The 26,508-nt window shown below is 37.1% G+C and overlaps 1 protein-coding gene across 1 annotated transcript in view; it reads right to left on the reverse strand.

The window, feature by feature from the left end:
• LOC139695530 (regulator of G-protein signaling 7) overlaps positions 1-26,508 on the reverse strand; it is a 68,400-nt gene that overhangs the window by 14,918 nt on the left and 26,974 nt on the right. The window contains exons 9-15 of the mRNA XM_071594379.1: positions 22,773-22,991; positions 18,557-18,732; positions 16,918-16,991; positions 13,103-13,232; positions 12,072-12,216; positions 10,614-10,789; positions 4,133-4,327 (exon numbers count right to left, since the gene is read on the reverse strand). Coding sequence (XP_071450480.1) covers positions 4,133-4,327; positions 10,614-10,789; positions 12,072-12,216; positions 13,103-13,232; positions 16,918-16,991; positions 18,557-18,732; positions 22,773-22,991 — 1,115 coding nt within the window. The remainder of the gene's footprint in view (positions 1-4,132; positions 4,328-10,613; positions 10,790-12,071; positions 12,217-13,102; positions 13,233-16,917; positions 16,992-18,556; positions 18,733-22,772; positions 22,992-26,508) is intronic.

A 26,508-nucleotide genomic window follows, 5' to 3' on the forward strand; every position in this document is an offset into this window, starting at 1 on the left:
TGTGATCATAACTGATGGTTTCAAACATTTTGGTCCATTTTATGAGAAAAAGGAGTCACTGTAGATGATCTTGTCATTCCCATTTTATCTCCCTCTATGGCTCTAGAATGATTAGATAGCTCAGTCTGTGGCTCTTGGGCCCCAATTAGAAGTCTGGTCATAAGTCCCCCACACTGCTGCGGCCCAGCAGAGGCAAGCCACAAAACCAATATTTTTTCAATCACGTTAACACAAACATTTTAAAATAGAGCAGTTCTTAATAGAGACATAGAATCGATTCCAACTGAAAGTTCAAGAATTAGTTGAGCAGGAATAGTCATATAATCAATGTTTTTTGGTCTTTAATTTTTCAGAGAAGAGAAATGTTGGCCTTTGTTGAAAGGAATCCCTTTGGAGTATCAATTAGGTCTTGATATGATGGCATAAACTCTTTAAAAAGTATTAAGTAAAAATATTTTGTTGGCACACATCTTCCATTTTTCCTATGTACACATAGTATATTGAGTAGTTTCATGGGTGATGCAGTGGGAATCGAACACAATGAATAACTGATAGTAGAACTATTCCACTGGATAAAATTTATTTCACAGCCGGATTTCAATGTATTACATCATTATCAGCAATCTGATGATGAGTAATACATCAAAACCTGGTTGTACAATAAATTTTATCCAGTGGAATAGTGCTTCTATCAGTCATTTATCACACATAATATGAATGTTTATGTGCTCCTGGTCATTAATTTCATCACATAAGTCATGTATATAGCTCTCAAAATGCTCACGTGTCGAAATAATATCCATTTATTCACCATTCAGAAAGAGCATCAGTATTTCATACACTATAAGAACCAGATCAGGTAAACATTACCAGAATATGTTGGCCTAATAAACATTTTAGCTTTCATGCAATGCTTAGTTTCTGTTATTATTTTGATAATATCAAATTTATTTTCAGCAACCATCTTCTTTGGGTTGACAACACTATCATACTGCTTAAACTTCTGGATCAGTGTCTGTATGCTCTGAGCTCACTGTGAGAGATACAATGTTTGAGCACAGGGGCAAAATCCCCATTAGCCCTTTAGAGTATAAGTTTTGCAGCAGCACCACACATGAGGTGTAACTAAATGTGCATACATTATATGCAATATATAATGCATTGCATACATTATTACGATTTATTTGGGAATATTTCCTGGAAATACTTTCGAGGAAATATTTAAAGTCTGTTGCTTACTACTGGCTCAATGTAGTAATATTATCAAAATTTGTAATAAAAAAATGCAACCATTTTCTATGCCTTTAATAGGAAAAATACTAAGTAGTAGTGAGTATTTTTTCAGCCAATCAGCCTACGACTTATAGGACTAAGTAATACCCATATACCCTCAGCCTTTAAGATACAGGCTGATTTTTGAGCACATTTTGTAAATAAGTACCTCTTATGTATAGGGAAATATCTTACTTAACAAGCACCTTGAATAGTGAGTAATTCACATAATAAGCAAAAGTAATGTGCCCAAAAATTACTCAATGAGCGACTTTATGCATAATGAGTGACGAGGAGATGGGTATTCCCAGATTTATTGCGCCCCTGCTACGTCAGTTTGTGTTAACACTCCTTTTGCTAGCATCTTAGTGTCGCTAACATTTTATCAACCTCGTGTTCATCCACATTATTTGTGACTTTTTGTCCAAAGTTCATTTATTTTGTGCACAAGTTTGAAATGTTCCCTTAGAAAAAGCAGCAAGAAGACAGCCTTAAGAGAATAAAAATAATGGTAGAAATGAAAAGTAAAAACAAGGCCTGCCATGAGCATGACTGATTTAGTATACACATATAATCAGTCGGCATCAGCAATTTGCACCATCTTCAAGGACAGGGAAAATATTAAGAAGATAAATGCTTCAAAGAGAGAGAGATAAGAATACCAGCACAACAATTACGAATTCTTAAAAACATCGTAAGATAGCTTTTCATATGGATAATCAAAATGCAAGAGCAATGAGACACTATTAACGAGAATATCATTTATCAGAAGGCAAAAGTAATTTTTGCCAACCTTATTAAGCAGATGACAGGATCATTAACGACCGAAGAAGTATTTAAGGGAAGCCGTGTGTGGTTCAAGAAGTGTAAGGGAAGAACTGTCATCCACAGCATTGACAGTAATGGTGAAAAAGTTAGCTCTGACTCTAAAGGGCAGCAAAGAACTTCATCAGTGACTTCAAGGAACTAGAAGTTTCCTAGGGTCACTTGCCACAACAGGTTTTCAATTGTTACGAGACTGGTCTTTGTTTTTAAGTTTTTTGTGAACAAAATGTTGAAGAATTGGCAAAAACAAATGTCTCTAGGCAGCTTTCTAGTGAAAAAGAATTAGGACTATATCATGAATAACACAATAATTATTTGATTCTTTTTTGCTCTCAACAAATCGAACTTGCATTCCATGTTGGTTCATTCCATGATGGAGGGAACGATGAAGATGATTCTCGGCCCTAAACAATTTTCATTCAATTTTCTTTGAATAAACCTTGTACATGATTTATTTTTTAAGCATGGAACATATTATCCATATTATCATTTTATGCATTAATTCATTAGAAAAAAATTGTTCTAATAAACGAGTGTTTTTTGTAATACAAGAAAGATTCTAGAAAGGAATTATGCTCATTATGTGAGGTTTCACTGTAAATGAAGAGTACCAATACTTCATGGAATTCGCCATATAAATCATATGCAATGAAGAAAGATGGCAGAAAATCCATGATGTAGGCAAAAGACTTTGACTGTTATACGGAATATGCCAACAAATTCTAGCCAATTAGCTGCACATGAGATGTATGAGACAGTTAAGTTTGTCACTACAACTCTAAAGAGGGACCTCTGGATTCAGGTGTGCATTGAGGTGCTATATGTACACAGTTCAAGATGATAAACAATTACTTTCCAGAGTCATTGCATTCATTGACTCAAGGGTTTATGGTTATGCCCCAGAAACAAAGATAGGCTGAAAAAAGCCTGCACTATTCACAGCAACATCAAGTCGATGCTAATGACTTTTTTGGACACTTGCGGAATCATACAAACAGTGTCTGTTCCTCCTGGCCAGACTGTCAACCGTAATTCTTACTGCTATGTAAAAAACAGCAAAAGTGTTGGGTTAAAACAGCCTGAGTTGTGGAAGGACAAAGACTGGGGTTTTTTATTGACAACACACTCACACAAACCTTACTCATTGGTAAAGAATTCCTGGCAAAACACAACATTCCAATGATCTAAGATAAGTTTTCTGCTTTTTTACAAGAAAATTCTTCAAAATTTTGGGAAGCACCCCATAGTACCCCTTCTCAATATTATTCACCCCATTTGCCAATACTTCATTCCTATTGCAAAGGATACAAGAAAATTCTCACATGTACGCTTTCACTACATATTTTGAGCTAAGCATCTAGGAAACTATTGAACCAATGCAAAACAAAAGCTGGAACTGTTGCTACCATGTGTTTCTTGTTGAAACACTATATCTATGAGTTTCAACCAGAAATTAGTAAATACCCCTCGACCATTATCTAAATTGCAATAGTACACATGCATAACAGCCTCCTATCACTTAATGGCAAATTATGGAATTTATTTAATGATTGTTTTTATTTTGGGGCTAGTAAAATCCAGTTGATCTTTAGTAAGAATCTGATGGACTCCGTTATTGTGAATAATATTATAGAATAAATAAGTAGAGATTGAGATTTAATAATTAATTTTAGAAGCATCGCCCATTTCAGATTCATTGCCAGATTTAGAGTTTATGAACTTAATGTGAAGAGCAAGTATACACCATATTACAGTTAGACATTTTAAAGAAGAATGGAAAACATGTATGATAAGAAACATGCCGTTCAGCTGCACAAAGTCAGTCTCCTACAAAAACTGGACAAAAAAATCCCCCATGAAATCCAATCAGGCAGAAAACAATTTTCATCTATTCCAGAAATGGTAGAGATAGCTAGCTGATTGGAAATACTTTACAACACGCAAAGCCTCACAATTAGCAGACTGACTTATCAATGCACCAGAATGATTTTACACTTGAAATAATCAAAGCTCACATTACATTCTGAGCACTCACCATGGCACTTGCTCTGCACCAGGTGTCACTCTCTGTTGGCTCAGGGGAGGGCGGACAGCATTTGTGGCGAGGTCATGGATGGAACCAGACAGACTCCGATCATCAGCTCCCCCCTTCTTCTTTCCCATTGCACCAGAGCCTGGTGCTCCTGAAGATGACACTTTCTTCTTGTTTGGACCACCAAAGTTGAAAAACCTGGATATAAATTGTAAAGAAACAGTATTTAAGGTTCACTCACCATAAATCCTTATAAGATGAATGAAGAACATACCTAATTTCTCTGTGTAATAATAATATGAAACTTTTATTTCCAAATGGAAAGGGCCAGTTGTTTCCACTGCCATAATTACATATAAGGTGTTTCATCCTTGGAATGTAAAAATAAGTTTAGAAAAAAGAATTGAATCATAAACAGAGGAACCTCGCTTAACACAAAACATCTGCCCCTAAATTGACTAACTCACATAGCAAATTTCCACATGATGAGTGACAAGGAGAGGGAAACTCCAGGAATGATTCATGGTCAACATGATCAGCATTAAATACATAAAAAATTGTTTTATTTCAACAGGAAAACTGGAGTTTGTTTACTCTGAAAGTCATGGTAGACTGTGGAAAGTTTCAAATTCAATACATATTTAACGGGGGGAAATCACCAGGCTTCATATGGCCTGAGTCTAGAATTAATTACAATTTAATACTTCAGGCTCACTTAAAGAATGAAAAGCACATTTTCTAGAGCAAACATAACAGTGATGATAAAATGAAGCTTTTAGAAGAGGTTTTCAGAGCTAAAACTTATTTTTGAAAGGCCATAAAATCTCCTGCAATATTATTGGGTGATATTTTTGCCACTATTGATTCATTGTGAAGGGATTGATGAAGGTATTGGCCCAACGTCTCGGGATGATGAGAAGTAGCAATATTATTATTTATAATGATTATAATACAAGTATTTGGTTTCTTTTATTTCTTTCCTGAACTGTAGTGGTTTAATGAGTAAGTTCCCAGAGATTACAATGTTTCTTTAAGTGGAGATGTAATTAAGACCGATACAACAACATATGTGAAACGGGAAAAAAATTAACTGTCACCAAAATGTGATGCGTGAGTGTGTGATGCCTTGCCTCTAGTCTGGAAACGTAATTTCATCAAGTTTGTGTCACATGGAGTATCAAGTATGATATAAAAGTTGTTCTTCAGTTGCTCCGTGGGATTTGCGTTTATAAATTCTCTGGAAGGATAGCTCAGGAAAAGAAGAGGAGTTTGATGTGCCACAGAGGGAGCCTCACTGGATCCCCAAAATGCCTAATCACAATGCATGGTCAACCCGCCAGACACAAATGGAGGATAAGGGTGCATAACTCAGGATTCAAGAACTGAAATAATGGAATAGCTCATATGCATGGCCGAGTGAGCAAAGCCTGAAGCCAGCACCATGAAACAAGATGATGCTTGCAGTTTGCTGGGAAGCACGTGACTCTTGATGAGGAGCAAACATCGAGTTGGATTGAACATGGAGGATATACGCTCTGTTTTTCACGAGACTTCATGAAGGCAACACCTACTACTCAGCAGTTATTCAGTGATTTTAATTAAGGGACATAACCAGTGAAAGTCTGGTACACAGTTCTAAATTAAGAGGGATAAGAAACTGCAGTTCATCAACAAGCCTTGTCACATCAATGCATTATCTCATGGTAGGACGGAAATGTTTTTGCCGCTTGATAGGCATTATTAAGCTGAAGTTTTCACAAAGTTACTCCAGGGTAATCCTCTGTGATGTGTAGCTGGATATTTTGGTTGCAGCTACCAAGAAGTTTATGATAACTATCGTGAAGGGGCAAGTTACCTATTGCCCATGCCTTTTGCCCACAGGCAATGTTACTGTGCAAGGGCATAATGTGTCCTTTTGTAATTCAATCTGTATTTGCTATATTTTGTAGTGTTTAGTGGTGCACTGTCAAAGACCAACTATGGTCAGCATTAGGGTGAGAACTCACTAAGGCATTCCAATTGGTTTACAGGTAAATTCTTTCAGTATTGGAGAAATGGAATTATCTTAAAAAGTTTCCAGACTCAACTGGTTCTGTGCAGTCACTATTTTTTAATTTGACAAGCTCTTTGATTTTAATATTATATTTCACTGTTGCATTTAATTTTATTGTAGGTTCAGTTAGCCCCAACAAGGAGGAAGACAATAATGCTTTCATACCCTAACTATATGGAATAGCCTGGCCTGATTATTGGAGTGCCTTACATTATTGATTCCCCTTTTAAGAACAGCTTCTCCATTAGAGGTGTGCAAGCCTATCAGACTCATCCAATGGATTTCTATCATGAATGGCTGACCATTAAACCTAATACTTGAATACAATACAGTGATAGGAATACACTGAGTGGCATCACAAGTGGCATTTGTTGTAATGTATAATTAGATTGATGCAAACAAGTTAGAACTATTTGTGATCAGCAAAGGCAAAAATGCATTTGGAGAACCACAAAGTGTTTAATTTCTGCTTCCATAGCCATTTGTTGTAAAATTTTCAACCCTATGCTTAAAACTACTGGGGCAAAGATTCCATTCCATATCCCATCATCACATTTCATTGAACATGAAATGGTTACATCTGTGGTCATACCATTGAGCACCTATTCCAAGCAACCTTTTCTCTCACTTGAATTTCTCAATCATACATATTCCTCTGGAGCTACTCAATGGTTAATCACAGGCTAAAATTTAATGGGAAGATTTTCTCCAACCCTTTGGGGCAGTCAATTTGGTGATTACTGTTTGGTTGAAGAATCATTTTCAATGGAACCATCTATCTCACTTTAGAGCAGGCAGGACACCGATTTTCATTCAAGACATGAGAATTTCAACTGCAGATGTAGATCTTTAGATGTGCTGGTTATCTCATCCACAGCCAAGAACAGAGAGGTAAACTTTGAGGGGTGTCCCTGTAAAATGATCCAAAGAAAAAGTGGAAATAATAAGAATGTGATGCCAAAATAAATAAAATAAAAATCAATATCAGCTGGAAAAATGACAAATAATAACATAAGAAATGATTGGGGAGTCATGTTAACCAAATTACATAAAACATTAAATACATTAAAATATGCATAATGATTCAAACATAATCGGTATGCAGAATGAATTAAAAACATAATTGTTCAACTCAACAAGAAAGTGCAAGATTTATAAAACAAATTTTCAAGTAATGTTAAATGATTAAAACGTTTGCAGACCGTAAATGGAGACTGCTTTCAATAAAACATGTACACATGTCACTATCCCTCCTTTCACACTCAAGAAGTCAGTAATGAATCTACGACAATATACATTTCTTCCTTCTCTCTTTTCAAATTTATAACACTATATGAAAACAAAAAATGTATGAAAAGGTCAACACAGAGTTTTACACAGCAATAGAAATATTAACTTCAAATCAGAACAAACTATAAGGATAAACCGTAACTTTTTTAACCCTTAGATGTTTGGTTCCTCTAACTTGGAGCATCAGAAGGAGACAGTCCTGATTAGTCACCTGATAAGGTTCCCAGTGCAAGAGCAGCAAAACAATGCATATTTTTTAAATAGTTGCAGCTTATCCCAATAATGTGTAATGCATCAGAGATTAAAGAAGTCATGGAAGTCTCCATTTTCAGATGTGCAAAGAACACATGAAATATTATAAAAAGTAATTAGAACAATAAAAAATTCATTTTAATATCTTCACAACTCTCTCTTGCTAAAAATGCTAAGCGCTGGGAAATCAAGGGTCGATGAGATTCCCAGCTCCCTGTGGCACATCTATGGGTCGTGTGGCTGGATGCTCATCATTCAATTGCAAACTTCAGCATGTCTTAGTTAGCCTTCAGAGCTCATGACAGCATTTAGGGTGCAGGTCATGCATATCTCCATTAAGACGAACACCCATTCCATTGTCATCCATCCTATATGCTGCAGATGGAAGGATTTCAGGGGCACCACCATGCAATGATGTGCTGTTAACAAAATACGGCCTATATTCTGACATTGGATTGCTTACAACTGTGATTCTAATTCGTGACCCCCTGCTCTGACTCACTACATCCACACTGCCACTCCATGACTCCTCCGTCTTGGAACAAGTGAGTGCTTCAGAAGTCATACCATGCCCTGCAAGCATTTTCCACTATGTACCCCATCTCTTAGATTTTTTCATGGCATATTGAGCCTCACACAGTTACCGCCTTCTCATGACCTCCTCACCTTTCCTTTCTTAGGCATCGTTTCTCATCTTCAATAAGCAGCTCATGTGAAGTAGTGCGGAATACCTTTTTAAGAGATCACCATCATTATGAGTTTTTATGAGTGTGGTACATCAGTTAATGCACCCATCAATGGCCATGCTCTCCTTTCATCATCTGATGCTTTCTTTGAGCTCCCATGCCCATAATATGGGTTAAACGGAATAAGGGACCATTTGGTCTCATATTCATCTACATAAAGACTACCTATCTATTACCATGGATTTTTCACCCATTGGTTGGGCACATCTGAGCACAATCCTACTCTGGATTGCTCCCCTTTTACTAACAACTCCAATCTCAGAGCCATACTCACAGAAAAAACTGACGTTAACACCTTAAACTTAAAGAGCCATGGAAAGGCCTGAATCCCAAAGTATTAGATATGTAAATTATTATCCAAAGAGTTTTACCTAAACCCAAAGGCATCTGAAGCAAATAACTCTTGGGCATCACGATGACATTATAAAATGGGATGTATTCTTGTATAAAAATGAAGTAAGGCCCCAGAACATACTTAAAAACTGCTCTACCTCTCTTGTCCTTTGTTTGCTTGGTCATCTGCTTCTCCTTGGTTCCCTACTCCCTAAACCCCACACACAAAAACATATACCAGGGTGATTCGAAAAGTAAGGTCTCCTATTTATTCTCGACTTTGTGTACATCATTGGAAAGGTCAAGCATTTAGCTATTTTTCTACATAGTCGCCTAGACGATCAATCACTTTTTGCATCCTTGTAAGCAGCTTTATAATACCGGCGTCATATCTTCCCCCACCTCGTTGCGAAGCCAACTGACGACTGCTTCTCCAATATAAATACATCGCCATTTAGTGGAAGTGTACGGTGAGAAGTGTATGGACATGAGAAACATGCGGAAGTGGTGCAGGGAGTTTTTTGATGGCCAGGAAAACGTCCACGATGAGCAGTGGTCGAGGCACTCAGTTTGCCGGAATCAACGGTGGCTGCAATTGACGAGATGGTGCGCAATAACCAGAGAATTACCCTTCATGAGATAAAGGAAGGCTTTAATGAAGAGAGTGGCTACTTCTCCATGCAGAATATTGTGTCGGAGGTCCTCGGTTACAACAAGGTGTCTCACCAAAGGAGTGTGTTTGCATCATGACAATGCACGTCCACATATGTCACATCTAACCACCAACCTACTCAATGAATTCGGCTGGGATATCATCGACCACCCTCCTTACAGCCCGGGCGTTGCTCCCAGAGACTACCACTTGTTTCCTGCTCTCAAAAACACCTTGGAGGGCAGAAATTCAAGTCAGACCAGGAAGTGCAAGAAGCAGTCGTCAGTTGGCTTCGTGATGAGGCGGGAGGAAGTTATGATGCCAGTATTAAAAAGCTGCTTACGAGGATGCAAAAAGTGATTGATCGTCAAGGCGACTATGTAGAAAAATAGCTAAATGCTCAACCTTTCCAACGGTGTACGCAAAGTTGAGAATAAATTTGATTTTTCAAGAAAAATAATAGGAGACCTTACTTTTCAAATCACCCTCATACAAACACAATATTGCTGCTTGGCAAACTCTTGGCCAGGGAAAGCAAGGAAAAACTGGAGTGAGTGGCAAGTAAGGGCCGTCTTCGAGAAGAGACAGCTCCTTCACACACCTGTACATCTTCCATGATGCGGAGAAATACTTTTCATCCTCAACTTGCACTTTGTATTTCTTCACCATTTACATAAATATGCACGCATTCACTCCTTTTTTCTTCTAAAAATTAATTAAAAATTCAACACCAACATCAATAAAACTGTAGATGCAGAAACATTCAGCATTTCATAATTTTCATTCAAAATTATTCAAATTGACATTTCCTCTCTCTTGCTATCTAATGATAAATTTCAGTTGAAATAAAAAACATTTACAAAAATGACACTCATCTATGGCAAAAGATACAAGGTCTATAATTCTCGATATAATTATGTGCAAAAATTTAAAAAGCAATAAACTAGTCCTTTTATTGCATTTTATAATTTTGCACTGGGTCCGTTGGACCGTTGATAGGGTTCACCACCCTTCACTTAACCCCTAGTGATTTGGCAAATCTTTATAAAAATGTTTCCAGATTGACATAAATTACTCCCCTTTAAGGAAATGGGAAGGATCTTGGATTGGTTACCATAAGAAGATTAAATGCCACAAGGACTGATTCCAAGCTATCACCTCTTTTTTGTGGATGGCTGGATGCCGTTGGCGAGGAGAGCCTTGTAGTGAGGGGATCGGATGAAGCGTGGGTAGCAGTCTTTTTGAAGGAGCAGTGCATACACATGATCTGCGGCTGCGTCAAAGGCAAAACGAGGGGAGAGGCCTCCAATGGCCGCCGAGTAACGAGAAACTTGCTGTTGACAAAAGAATGACAAATTGTAAGTCCACATTTATCTGCATAAATATGTCACATTCCACAATGTTTTATTCCATGTCAAACATTATCAATTTTAGCCTGGCATAGTGCAAACGACTTCCAAAGACACTCATTCTAATCCTACACTAAAATTATTTCACCAACAACAACATTGCATGAAATTTAGTCCAAATTCCTTCATTTATGATGGCATGAAATAGATCTATGCCATGGCTACAGAGTACACCCACAAGGCCGTGGATGTGTGGTGTGGATTTTACTATTAAGAGTATGTATTGATATTTATTGTCCTTACTAAACTTACAGAGACCAATAAAGAAATTGCACAAAGATATTCAATTCAATTTCATCAATAGTTTTACACGAATTCTTTCATAATATTTAACTACAATAAACTCTCGATTATCTGAGCACTAATGGATGCATGATGGAGCAGAGATAATCCAAAAATACCGATAACCAAAACATATGTGGAAAATATGGTCAAGATATAAATAGATATGCACAAAAATTCTTCTCTTTTGTTCCTTAAGAATAATTGAGAGAGCTTTTCAGCAATGGAAAGTGCAATTTTTTCCATTTTTCTTCATTTTATGATTGAGTGGAATTATATTGTAGTCTCACGAGAACAAAGAACAATTAGATCAATTGAATATAGCAGAACATCTATTCCTCAGAAAGTTAAAACCAATCAGAGGGCCAGGAAAAACAAATTATAAAAAGTATCGTTGATGCAGATTCATGCTTGTCATATGATATACCAATTAAAATAATACGGTGTAGGTAGTTAATGGTGTATTTGTTGCATGGAGTAAAACTGTTGATTTCACCTTAAAGGAGGATTAGAAATTCTCAGGGCTAAAATGAATGGGTGAGAAATGGTGATGGGAAAGTAGGAATAACTCAAATTTTTTAAAATTAAAACATTACACACTATTGTCAACATTTTGATTTCGTGAAATTAAAACCTTTTAAGAAAGAAAGCCCCATTATTTCAACCTTGTAATTTTGAAAAAGCATGTTACAGTTTTAAAGCATATAATTGTCTTTACAATTACATTGTTATTAAAATTGTGAGACACTGGGAAGAGAGAGAGGGCGGCATGTATAATCTGCAAAACAGATAATCCGCAGCACATGGATAGTCAACAGTTTACTGCACTTAGTTTCTAAGTTCCAGCATAGCACTGCATTTAAGAAACTGTGAGAACAAAGCACCAAATGAATGCTTGTCACTAGGACCCCTGACTGCTACTTACAGAGCTGGCTTCTGATGGGGAGGCATCTTCCTCGGCCTCCATGGCTTTCTCCTCCTTAGAGAAGTGCCCCAAGCACGCCTGAACACGCTCCATTGTTTGGCCATCAATGTTGATTTCACATGGTGCACCTGGCACTAGGAACTCCCTGTGGAGAATTGAGTTGATATAACATTGTCACTCTATCAGACTTTGACCTGCAAAGTGACCTGGAGATTCTAGGAATCAATGTGGGTTAAGCGTAAGCCATCATTGGATCCACAGACCTGTGTTTACAAAAATAAGTACCTTATAACAGAATTAGCACCCTGAAAGTAGCCCATCATCATTTTGTGAAAAAGTTTTATGCACTGCATCTTGTAGACTGGGTCACTGTATAGTTCAATCATCATCACACAAAATATATTTTGTGTGAGGCTTACATGGGAACACACTGTTAGATATTAAATTAATGATTATCGGTTATCTAATCAAAGATATAAGAGATGTCTTCATTTACTTTCAGGATTGCATTCCAGATAGCTGATGGGTGGCAGTCATCATAAATTTTGAGATCATCCACTTGCAAATAGTAATTACATTAGATTAATGAAATGGAAAGATTTCTCGATGAAAATTGAAAACAAGAGACAACTGAGATTCAATCCCAGAGGGATTTCGTAGGGGATTTGAGCAAAAGACAGCATTATTCCCCCTAATAGCTTGTTTTCTGCTAGAGAGATGATTCAAGCCATAAGAGAGCAGCAAGTCATAAGAGAGTTACCCTGTTTGGTTACAAAGGCATACCTTTGTAACCAAACAGGGTAACTCTTTCATTATCCATTTAGAACTGATTATTATCGGTGATTCATAGCCATTGATTGGGCACTTCTCCACATTGCACCTCTGGACTTATACTTGTCAAAAAGGCTATTGTAAGTGAGATACACTGCTGCTTCATTATAAACATTTTTCATAGTTTCATGGCTGCTGTTCAATGATTTCATGTTCACTGAATTATGACCTATGACAACTAAGATTTAATTTATACTCACTGAAAAATATTTTTCATCCTGTCCTGCACTTGGGACTGAGCAGCTCTTCTTAAGTCTCTCACAGCAAGCCAGAAACGAATGTTTTCATGTGAATACTCTTTATATAAATACCACGTAAACTCCTGAAGCCCTAAGGAGAGAATAAAAAGATGGGTTTGATTTTGGTCACTGATAATAAATGGATTTAAATGGTTTAGCCATGGGCTCGCCCTTGTCCCCACTCCTGGCCGATATGTATATGGACAATTTTGAAAAAGTTTTGTTCTCCTCAGCCTACCCTCTCATTAATAATGTATTTTGTTGGTTAAGATATGTAGACGATGTCTTCTGTGTGTGGACAGGTTCTGATAGGCAACTAGATCAGTTTCTAGCACATCTAAATTCTATCAATTCTAATGTACAATTCACGTGTGAAAAAGAGGAAAAAGGTTCCCTGAATTTCCTCGACCTATCCATTTCTAAAGACAAAGATGGGTTACAGTATTCCATTTTTAGGAAAGAAATGTATACAGACCAATTAATTAATTCCTCTTCAAGGCATTGCTTCACCCAAAAGCTTTCGGCATTTCATGCAATGATCCACCGTTTGACCGCTATCCCTATGTCAAAATTCAATGTAAATAAGGAACTTAATGTAATTAAAACGTTAGCAGTAAACAATGGGTATTCAGAAGATCTAATAAATAAACTTTACCGGAATAAACTTACAAAAATAGCCTTAAGCCACATTTACAACCCCGAACATGTAAAAGATCCCACTGCCAAATGGCGGAGAATACTATATCTTGGGACTATTTCTCAAAAAGTAATTAAAAGTTTACCTAAAGAAAAAATTAAATGTGCCTTTTACAGTCGTTCATGCCTTAAGAACCTGATCTCTCACACTAAAGACAAAGTCCCCGAAAACGAGAGGAGTGGAGTGTATGAGTTAAAGTGCTCGGATTGTAGCACAAAGTATATTGGACAAACAGGACGGAAATTTAAAGAAAGGATTAAAGAACACCAAACATGTGTAAAAAATAAGAACATAACATCCCTCTTTGCAAAACACCTCATCGAAAGTGATCACAAAAGTGACTTTGTGACAAAAATTATTCATTTTGAAGAAAAAGGTCAAAGGCTCGATGCTTTGGAGCAGTTAGAAATTTTGAAATGTGTCCGTTGGAAAGATGATCTTGCCAACGAAATTTTGTATCCCTCCCACTCCCCACTCCTAGACCTACCACTCTTCTAAATCAAAAATGTAATTCTCTTTTCTTCCCAGCTACATTGTAACCTTTTTTTACCCCTCCGACCTCCCTCTCTGACCAACCCCCCCCTCCTATGATCAGAAGGTATATATAGCCAGCGTGCTTCTATGAGGACCACCTGATGATGACGTTCAACGTCGAAACCTGGGTCGTGTGTTTTTAAATAAAGTGTGTGGAATTACAAAGTCAATTATTTCATTACATTTCACTTTTAATTAGCTCAAAACAAAATGAGTGGAAATAATAATCAATTTCAATACACTGTACATATGTTTTCCCTTTCATGACTCCTCTTTTTATGCTGATATTTCCACACAAATACCCCCACTACAAATTACTCTGTAACTGTCACTCTAGTAATCTCCACTTCCCCTCCATCTCACCTCACACAAATTTACAATATCAATACCTTCTTTCTTCATTCCTCTTGTGATGTTTTGTAGTTTCCCTGTCATGCCATCATCCTAACACTTAATGACCCTATCCTAACCATTGTGGTCTTCTGTCATGCATTCATTTCAACTGCGTTTAGTTTGGCTGTGCAATTCACCATTTTAATTATTTTGTCCATAATTTTCTTTAAGAAAAGCAGGCTTCGAGAGGTGCCTTGTTGAATTACTTTTTCAATGGTAACTGTCTCAGAAAAGCATTCTTGTGATTTGATTGTAATCTTGTTTTGACTGCATATATCCTAAATTATCTCAACTTAAACACTGTGGAAGTTGCTTTCAAAATATTCATCATTTACCTCAGACTGTCCAAAATACAAAAAGCAAACACTTTTATAAATCACCAGTCACCTACGTAACTCTGAGTAACAGAGTATTTAGAGCAAAGATACATAAGAGGTTATTATCCAACCCTTTACTTGGTCTCCAAGTATCTTGAAACTAATATGAATGAACTGGAGTTTTGATTAAGATCTTGTTCCATTTAGCATACTCTGGATGATGTCCACAGTATTTGTAGCTACTCAGAGCCAAATTAATTATTGTTTTTATTTTAAAGAGTGTACAATTGAAGAAAATTTATAAAACCGTAGCTATACATAACTGTTGGGTAACTGTACTTAATTCTGTTTTTTTCAATAGGGGACACTGTTGATAAAGAAACAGAAAAATTCTTTTTGAATATAGCTGAGAAAACCCCATATGTTGATGAATGTACAGTTTTGGTAGGCCTAGCAAACTACAGTGTAAAAGACAATATCATTCAGTAATGACTTTTTGGGTATCAGTTAAATTCTTAGCCCCCAATTGCAAGGAGAATTGGCTTCAGCAATTGCACTAGCTGTCAAAAATTGCAGGGATATCTTTGGCATCATCAATCAGCAGCATGAGAAATGTTCTTCAGCGCATGCAAAAATGCACATATTTTAAAAAGTAACAGACTAAGAACAGCCAACACAGAGAAGCAGGTTTATGTCAAGCATAATGTGATCTTTCCTAATAAACTCAAAATAACAATTTTTCCCAAGGTGTTCCCACATTACACACGGAATAGCAATCTCACGTCCTTCAGGGGGACTGAGCAAAAGGAGAACTTCCATTCCTAAAACATAACTATCTTTAATTAACAATGGCGATCCTAATGAAGATGATTCATGCACCACTGATGTGCGTGAAGATATCCCAAGTGTACAAAACAAGTGAGTCCATCAACGAACTCACAGAGGAGAATGATGTTGATTGGTGCAATGATTCATTATTATTATTTCCACTTTTTCTTCTAACTATAATCATACAGCACCAAGCTATATAGGTAGATTGAGCATGAAAAGAAGCTATAAAGTTTTTATTCAAGACTCAATATTTTTGCAGGACATTCAAAGATATTTCATTCCTGCGATAAACATTGTAAAATTAAAGATAACACTTTTGAATTAAAAATGTTATGCTAGCATTTGACTTATGAAAAGCAACTGCACTTCTTTTCTTTTTCTGCAAATTTATCCATAAGGAACTGAAAAAAAAAACAAGTAGATACAAGCTTTTATAATTAAAAAACATTTCTTTCTTAAATGAAAACATAAAATAATTATCTTTTAATGACACACCTAACCACAATAGCGGGTAATCATTGCAATTGACACCTATCATTACCCTAGAACTGCAAGTACATGGAATGTGCCAGGGGAATGACACACGATTCGCCAGAAATTTCAAAAGGGATAATAGTGGCATTTAGTCACCAAGACAAACAGAAAAATCAGCCAAAATAAAACTTTCCTTTCTAAGTTTACATGTAAGACCAGATGAGTTCATGGCAGCAAATATGAGGGGAGGGAGGTGGGGCAAAAGAGGACTGCCTCCACTTACCCTGAAGTGCTCTCCTTTGCAGATGGAATACCAACACCGACATATTCAGTTATTTGGACCAATTAAATCCTGAGCACATATGTGGCAGGCTAATGCAACAATCACTAAGCATCATTCAATCCATCTTATATAAAATTTGTAACCATTTCAGTCACTCCTGAAGGAAGTTGCATCATTTAAGTTTAATGAGTTCAAAGACAGTAAACAAAGTAAATTGAACAGTGGCATAGTAACCAGACTCCCTCACCTGTAGGGTCGGAAACAAGGTCTTCCATGGATAGAGCCCAGCGACGAACCCTTTTCTCTGTCGGCACTTCCACGCTATGGGGCCGGCCAAAATAAAAAAAAGACATTAAATAAGAAAACTTTTTTGGATCATGTGATATGTCTGTGAATCACTGATTTCAAATATATGTTGTAATTTAAAATTTGCATCTTTCATGTCATCGTCAGAAATGCTTGGATAACCACATCATTGTGAACAGATTTTTGAGACCATACAAAACCTTCCTCAGATAAGTAAACCTATACAAATAATGAGAGAGAGCAACAAGACCCATACTAACAAATCAAATCATGAAAACCGAGTCTCCATTAATGCATCATGAACACAATGAATCCGCCAATTATTCCATTTGATCATTTTCTTATTGAACCAATTAATTATCTAATCTGAAAACATTAGTTTCAGAGAAGAGCTGATATTCATGGAGTAAACAGGTAGTATTATAAAATGGCACAACATGACAACTGAACACCACTTTATTTTTTTTCAAAACCAAAATTATATATTGAATGAAAAATACAGAGACATTTTGTCAGATATGTAATCTGTGCAATTATTCATCTTAGTCATGCAGTTAAAGTATGGTATAATTTCTTAAACTATAATATATTTCCACAATTTTTCACAGTCTTATTATACATAGCTATAGATATACTTCTCCTAATCATATAATTATTTAATAATTTACTAAATTTTAACTTCATAAATGAAATCACAGCAATAACTACTGGGTCTAACGGCATAGAAAAAACCACAGTATTCAGGGATCAATTTAAAAGGAGAATTTCACACTTGAAAAATTAATTCTGGTGTCAAAGGATGAGCATTTTTGAACCAATAGGAGCAAACAATGAGACAATAATTGGTAATGACCATTCTTTGGGACCATGGAAATTTATTTTCTCCAATTAGAGAGGATATTTAAGTGGCACAAGAATTTAAAATACTTACAGGTTTGTAAAAGTGACACAACATAAAGGCATAAGCAACTTAGGTCATATATTACGTCCTTAAGAAATAAACAGGAGAAACAAATTACTCTGGGTAGATTATTTTTAATTTTTCAATTTCTCTTCTTTTAGCCCAATATACTTTTCCCAGGATTTCCCCAACTTCTCCTAGCTATCCAAATATTCCATAGGATTTCCGAAGGTCCTCAAATGGGCATCTGTGTTGGCGATGGCATTCAATGTGAATCGTTTTCTGCCAAGATATTTTTTCAAGTTTGGAAATCAAGTTAGGAAAAATTAAAAACACTGCAATACCTCATGATATGTATGCCTGTGACACAAATCAATTTAGTAGGCCAAGATGCCTGCAGGGCTCAGAGCACTCATCTTTTGCAACATGCACACCATGACATTAAACAGCAGTTCAAACAGCTCTTTCACTTTGTTCAAAGAGCCATTCAAAAACAACTTCCAACTCATTGAATCGGAAAGAGGAAATTTTCCTTCCAATGAAATTTCTCTCCAGCAATATGCTTTTCAATCAAATGTCATTGCACAAACTTCAAGTAGTTTATTAACATACTAATGACAACCCCATTGTCACAATGAATCCATTGACATGAACAGCAGAGAGGAATTTTAAAACTTACACTGGAGCATTTAAAGTCCAATACTGGACATCATCAGAGAGCCAAGGATTGGAAGGCTGCGGTGGAGTCAGGAATGGGTCGTACTCAGCATATGTCTCCACACGCGACGCCAGGCTTTCCAGTGCCTGTGAGGCTTTCATCCTCGTGCGATTGAGGCCCACTTGCAGAAAGGCCACCTACAGCCAGAGGAGAGGAGTCTCATTCACTATCACTCACCAGCAAGCGCATCACATGCATTCAGCCATGCATCAAGCATGATAGATCAAGCTATTCATTTCCAACCAAGATTCAGTGATTCATACCAACATCCTTCCCACATGAATCACGTGGGTAATACAATGGAGTACATGAGAACAACCATTTCATCAATAGACTAAAAAAAAACAAATATTAACAAAAAGTTTTACTAACATACACTTAAAAGTAAACTTTGAAATTTAATATTATTGAACTTAAGTTGACACCTTCAAATTCAAGCAATCAACATAGTTCAGGTTAAGATTTTGCAAGTAATTATTTAAAATGTAATCATGCCCCTTAAAGTGATATTTCAATGAAGATAGAAAACTGGCCACTAAATATTCCTCTTGGAATACAAATCGCAAGGAAATATTTTTCTATATTATTACTACAACAGTAAAGATTTAAGTTAGACTTCTTTCATGTTGGTACATGAGACAAAACATTAAACCAACACAACCTAATACTTTCATTGGGCATAAATATCTTTATTGTATCTTATTTAGAAGATATCTCCATAAATTTTAAGCAATATAATAATAAAAATTCCCAAAACATTTTTCAACCTTTTCATTTATGTAACTACTTTCTAATCTCCCTTCATGCTATTGAACATGCCTAATCTTTTCCACTTCTTGCCTTGCCTACCTAAAATTCTCCTCTACAGGAGGTCTGTCCACAAAGTGTCCAGCCATGCAATATTTTGAGAAAAATAGCCTACCTAGAACAATATACATCCCCTTTCGAAGTTCTCCCATGGGACCTCTCGCAATTTTCAAAATTATCAGCTAAGTCTTTTTCCAGAGTAGACATCAGTTGCCTCGTTGCATGCTGCTTTACTTTGTCTACCGACTTTTGGGAAGATGGATATTGTTTCCCAGTAATAGCCATAGACCCACGACTCATATCCAGTTATGACCTTTTTAGAAAACCTGGTTCATCATTTGTGGCATGGCTCAAGTCCCCTGCAACTGCAGCACGAAATTCTTGACATTGATGAGATAAAAGCCAATGTGAAGAGGCATTTGAAAATTGTTTTGAAAAGTAGAACAGGTGCTGGGATACGTGAGTGAGGTGCCAAGGCGAGTATTTCGAAGGGGACTAAGGCCTCCTCATTGTTCTTGGTAGGTTATTTTTCTCAAATATTGCATGGCTGGATACTTTCTGGACACACCTATTGTACTTCAATCTATGCTTATCCTCTTGCCTCAATGACTAAGTTTCAGCTCTGAACAAAATTATGTACCAAATTAGAGAGCTCACTAGTCTTTTCTCTATAACTTTATTCATTATTTATCAACAAAAATGCTTCTTAACAAAAATCAATCATTCTTTTCATGCCACTATGGCTACACTCATTTTAATGTAAATGAGTGAAGTGCCTTACCTGCTCTAGTGCATTCCCTCCTACTATAAGTTTAAACTAGGCTTCTTACCTTAATAATCACATTTTTATTTTTATATGATTCATCTTCATCCCATACATCTCTGTCTAACTTATGCTAAATTATTTATGAATACCAGCTTAATCAACCCTTCAATACCTTCATTTCCAAAACAAGTCCTACATGGCCACCCTTTCCTCAGCATATAAGTTTACAAGCACAGTGAACAATGGACAACTCTGCCTACCATTGGCCATTCCAATTTTAATTCCGGTGCCTTAGCTGAAATGCTGATATATATAGAGCTTTTATATATTTTTAGGGACATGATAAACCAGGGAGAGGATTATTTGATTGCTGACCAGAGGACCCTGGTTAGATTCCCAGACATGCCTCTGGGCACCCTCAGCTTAACCTAAGCTGTGTGATTTTTCGGGCACTCGATCTCCCTTAGAAAAAAGAGGCGGCACAGGCATTACTCCCCCTTATTACTGCATTGATGCGTGAACTTCACACACCATTCGGCTTGGTAGTAAGTGAGCTCTACCCTTACCTAACAATTCTACCTTCATAACAATAACTGCCGTGGTGGTGACGCATATATTTATACGAGGTCGGCTCAATAAGTACCCATGTTTGACGACAAAGGGCGTTCCTAAGAGAAGTTTATGTTATCATCATGTGCTGCCATCTATCAAACGACGGTGAACCAAAGTTCAGACTGATTTAAAAGTTAGTTTGAGTAGTAGTAGTTTTGAGAGTTTTAGGGTGCGTCGACAGCTAAGGTCATTTTGCACCACTCATTAAAATTAAAACTAAAATTCCTTTTTAATTAGGAATAAATAAATACGATTAAATATATAAATAAATAAATAATTGTTAAAATCAAAAGGCATTAAAATTATGAGATCAAAAACTATATCTGCCTCATTAAACCAGTTGCCCTTAAAAAATTTAAGACTCGATTTATGAACCCAGAGTCATTCCCTAAAATATAACTTAAGTCTCCCCTTATATTAAACATGTCTCTGGTCCTTTGGTATGTTCTATATTCTGTCAGGATATGTTTTATTGTCAGGGGTTGGAGGCACTCATTGCAGCGGGGCTGTTCTTTTACCTCCGCAAAGAGGTACGAATGAGTGAGGGCAGAGTGCCCTATTCTCAAGCACGTAATCACGACCTCTTCCCTCCGAGTTTTCCGGATGGAAGAGGACCATGATGAAACGACCCGTTTTATTGCCCTGAGTTTATTGTTTTGCAGAGACTGCCAAGCCTCCTTCCACTGATGCAGGACCGAGTTCCGCAAGGCAGCCTTTACGTCCTCCATTGGAACCAAGGTGGAGTCGGTCTCGGGTTTTCGAAGGGCATCCTTCGCTGCCTGGTCAGCTTTTTCGTTACCTCTAATGCCAACGTGACCAGGAGTGCATATAAAGGAGACCCTGTTCCCCTTTCTCTGAAGGGACAACAGGGTAGTTTGAATTTGGCAGCCATTCGAGTAAGACGAGTTTCATGATTTTCGCTAAGATGGAAAAAGAGCAGTATTGTTCCGTAATCCACTTTTTGTTTTTGGATGGGAAGAAATGCAAGGAGATAAAAGCAAAATTGGATGCTGTTTATGGGGACACTTTGCCATCTATGATCTCAGTTAGATAATGGTTCAATGAATTTAAACGTGGGTGAACATCTGTTTTTGATGAGGAGCGACCAGGACGCCCCGCAGACGTGGTTGCCAAGGAAATCATTCAAAAAGTTCACGCCATGATTCTCGCTGACCGACAAACGAAAGTGCACGAAGTAGCAAAGGCCGTGGGAGTGTCGACCGGAATGGCAATTAATATTTTACATGATAAGTTGGCGATGAAAAAATTGTCGGCCCAATAGGTGCCGCGATTGCTGTTTCACCACGATTAACGCACCAGCACATTCATCTGCAGTTGTCGCCGCCGAACTGCATGAACTACGTTATGGATTGCTGCCGCACCCCTCGTATTCACCCGATCTGGCTCCCTGCGACTTTTTCTTATTCCTTAACATGAAGAAATGGGAGAAAGGAAGTTTTTGCCGAGACAGAGGCGTACTTTGGAGAGTTCGATAAATCCTATTTTTTGGAAGGGTTAAAAAAATGGCCGGAACGTTGGGAGATATGTATCTTTCTAAAAGAAGACTATGTTAAAAAATAAAAAAATTTTTTTTTGAAAAAATGGTTTCGTCATTTCTAACACAGGTACTTATTGAACCACCCTTGTACTACACCTACCTCACCTTGCAATTACTACCCTCCGCTGATTAATTAACTATGCCTACAATGTCAAACAATTTCTCAAAATCCACACACTGCACAAAAACATTCTGGCTCAATTCCATATGCCAATCGAATGCTTGCATTACTTCAATCACATTGAGCCCTTCCTCATTTTGAATTTTGCTTAGTTGCACGTCCTATTATAAAATCATGTATTTGTTATTCTCAGTAATTAACTATATTTTCCACAAGAATTAAACCTATGGCCCTTAACGAATGCGTCTTCCCTGAAGGAACCCTTGGACTTCAGCACAGGCATCAAGTGCATAAATATCATTCATCTGCTCACCTCCCTCCGCAGCTCCTCCTCTGTCTGCCGCCGCCGGCGCTGCCTCTGCCCGGCCACCGTCCGCCTCTCGCCTTGACGGAAGTCCTCATGGTCATCGAAGGGGTCAACACAGGCGGGGGCGGCAGGGCAGCAACCCCCGGGAGGAGCGGCCCAGGGAGGTAGTGGCGGTGAGGCAATCGCCATGGGTACCGAGTGGGGTGCCCCCCCACCTCGCTCCACCTGTATGGGAGAGCACCCCTTCCTCGTATCACACCCCAACGACAACCGGTCTGGCTGCCGTGGGGCTCGCCTTTTCTCTGCCATCAAGACCTCCAAAAGTTTCCATGTTAGCCAAGCACCATGAATGCAATCATATGAAATATTATTGCCTCAAATGACCCATCAAATGAAAGAGAGAACATACTTTTCCACAGAATTTGTATTGAGTGTACTAGCAACCTTTACATACCCATACAATATACCATTTTATTAAATTTGTTATCTCAGGTGTAACTTTATGGAATGTACGCAACATATTGAAATGAAGGATGTAACTTTGTAATTCCACACATACTTTTTTTAAACACTATCCAGGTGCCCACGTTGGACGTCATTTTGCCTAGGTTGAGTTCAAATAAAGATTGGTTAGAATTACAAAGTTACTTCCTTCATTTCAACACCATTTCACACTTCACTCTAAATTTAATTCCAAAATAAGCAGAAGCGTAAGGGGCTACGAGTTTTCTATACTGCTCCTTTACAATTTTCCGCATGGAAATGGATACCGCAGTGTTTCCTATGAATTCTATTAAGAACGGTCGGCAAAATTTTAAGAATGCAAGTTTGCTGTTGCACCAAATTGTATATTTCTTGGAATTACTGTGAAAAAATATTTCAAAAGGAACAATACTTCATACTTGTACATAATATGTTTGCCAAAAACAGCTTCTGAAGTCCCACTTGGGTAGTTTAACCAGATCAACACACACTTGCCCAGTGAACTGACTGCTCAAGACTGTCTACATCCTGCATAATGAGACTGTGTTGAACCACAACACAGCCTCATCCCTGTCCAACAAAGCCTGAAGATCAATGATAGCAGAGACCTCTGACACTGTTTCACACTCAGGACTTGTCAGTGCTCATTTACTTTGGCAACTCAAGAATACAGTGGAACCTCATAATACGAGCATAATCCGTTCCCCAATCTTTCTCATAAAGCATAATACCCGTTTAGTGAAACAACTTTTTGCACATAAATTAATGTCAAATATAATAACGCATTCCATGCTGAAAAGAAATTATATACAAAGTTTATTTAAAGAAAATTATGGATACATTACTTAGGATCATGGATCTCTTTCATCTTTTCTTCTATAATGGAATGAAGCAACCGGGAATAACTCAATTTGTAAAAGCAAAAAATAATCGAGATGAATTGCAAATTATTATGATATGCACCTATTCCTTTTCACTAGAAAGTTTTCTAGATAGATTTGTTTTCACCAACGCTTTAAAATTTGATAAAAATGCAACTCCGAATAATCGTTAAATAAATTTATGGTATGCATCACCACTTCCTTATTAGAATGATGCCTCATATGCTAGGTACGATGCAAAAATTTCCCATGACCACCACATCTCATTTAGCCTGCTGTGATGGGCTAAACACTTTTTGAGGGCTCGTCACTACTCGTCACTCTATTTGAAACATATGTCTCCTTAGTCTTGCATGTGTTCTTGAAGAAAAGTCCAATCTTTGATGTCAACCGATTGTTGATGTGCATACTAGATCAGTCTCGCTCACACCGTGTTCCCAATTTTCACTGATTTTACTTTTCAATTCTGCTGTTATTTGTTTATTTTTCTTCACTTATGAATTTCTTTTTGCAAATTTTTCTTCGGAGTCAATTTTAAAACTAAATATAATTAAAATTTACACAAAAAAATCAGTAACAATATGCTTGAACACAAATTTATAAAAATGCATGATCACTAGAGACACTAAGATGCTAGCCGAACACGTGGTAGAGACAAACTGCAGTAGCAGGTTCACAATGAATCCAGGAATTCATATCCTAGTCATTCATTATACGAAAAGTCACTGATCAACCAAATCATTTCCAGGACTAATATTTTTGCTCATTATGGAAATTACTAACTGCTTGAGGTGCTTGTTAAGCAAGGTTCCACCATACAATGGATTGTAAATAGGTGTTAAGTTCCTGATTATATGGTCAAATCTTAAAGACTTTTTTGCACTTATCTTTGGAGAGATCATCCATAGTTAAAACAAGTGCCTATTTCACAAGTGTATGGTATTGGTGTCTATGTTATATGATTCATTTATGATTTTTGAGACTAGTAGGTGTAGTCTGCACTGCCTCTGACAGGAGCCTCACTGCATCATCATTACACCACACTCTCTCATAGTCATTCTGGCCCTGTAAGCGAGCTCAGATCCACCCACGGTATTCCACAGCAATTCCACCTTCCTCCTCTGCACCATCAAGAACATCCGCGACCAGTTACACCAGAGTGCGGAGACCGATTCCACGATTACATACCCTATTGCCAGGACCTGGGGTGATGGAAGCCGATTCCTCTTCTTTTGTCAGTCAACTGTGTACTCAAGGTGAAGAAAACAGGGTACTTCTGTGATACCACATGTAGCTTTGCCTTCAATTGAAAAATGAAACAACTCATATTTCTCATTTCCTATATGAAAAAACTGTTGTTTCTTTCAGGGTATGAAGAACAAACTGGCTAACCTGTCTCTCGAACAGCTTGAAATCATCAGCGATAAAACTTTTTAACTGTATATTTTGCACATGAAGACTATTTGAAGTTAAGTTCTTCAAAGTAATTTCATAGTTTTCAAATTAATAAATACGGGTGTGTGTAGATGCCATATTTCTTAAGCATTATTCATCAATAAAATGAACAACAATCAGGTTTGATTTTATGGAAATTAATTTTTCCCATTATTTAACCTACCTTTTCTTGGCTAACTATTTTCATACTAAACAGTAACTGGTAAGATTCCATTAATTATATAATTTGTGCTAAACTGGTTGCATGCCATATCATACAGGTGCCACACATATTGTTTTACAAGATTAACTGTTTAATTGTAAAGAAAATATTCAGGGCCACTCAATTTTGACCCAAGCAATAGTGTTGCAAAGGTTGCATAAGCATGATTTACACTACAGATTACCATGGTGGGCACTCTTTTAAACCATGAATTTATAATTCTATATTGTATAATACAACAGATTTTATCATGCACTTTTTCTCTGTTAAATAACAGTTGGAAGAAGATACCAAAGACTTCATGAAGCATAAGATGATGATGGGTGGGCATATTTTGATGAAGGAAAACAATGTACGTCTCATCTTTGACCGCAACCAAGAAAATCCAATTTTTCACCACAGCCCAGCACAGTTACTATGAAGTTAAACAGGAAAAGAATGGTGAATGAAGCCATTAGGTTGTCAAGCAATAATGCAGAATATAAATTCCTGAACTAATTCCATGATATACAACAATTTTAAAATACGGTCCAGTAAATTTAAGAAACATCTTTTAAAAAGCTGGTATAAATGTTATGAAAGATGGCTCACCTGTTTGGTCTATAAGGTATTTTAGGATGAATAGGGGTTGCATGTACAGATAAAACTTACTTTAATGAGAGATGAATGAATAATCTAATCCAGTAGCATATTCTATAGCCGTTACTGGCCTGAATTATAC

Source organism: Hetaerina americana, unplaced genomic scaffold (genome assembly GCF_022747635.1).
Source record: "Hetaerina americana unplaced genomic scaffold, ioHetAmer1.1.p SCAF_1, whole genome shotgun sequence".
Lineage (NCBI taxonomy): Eukaryota > Metazoa > Arthropoda > Insecta > Odonata > Calopterygidae > Hetaerina > Hetaerina americana.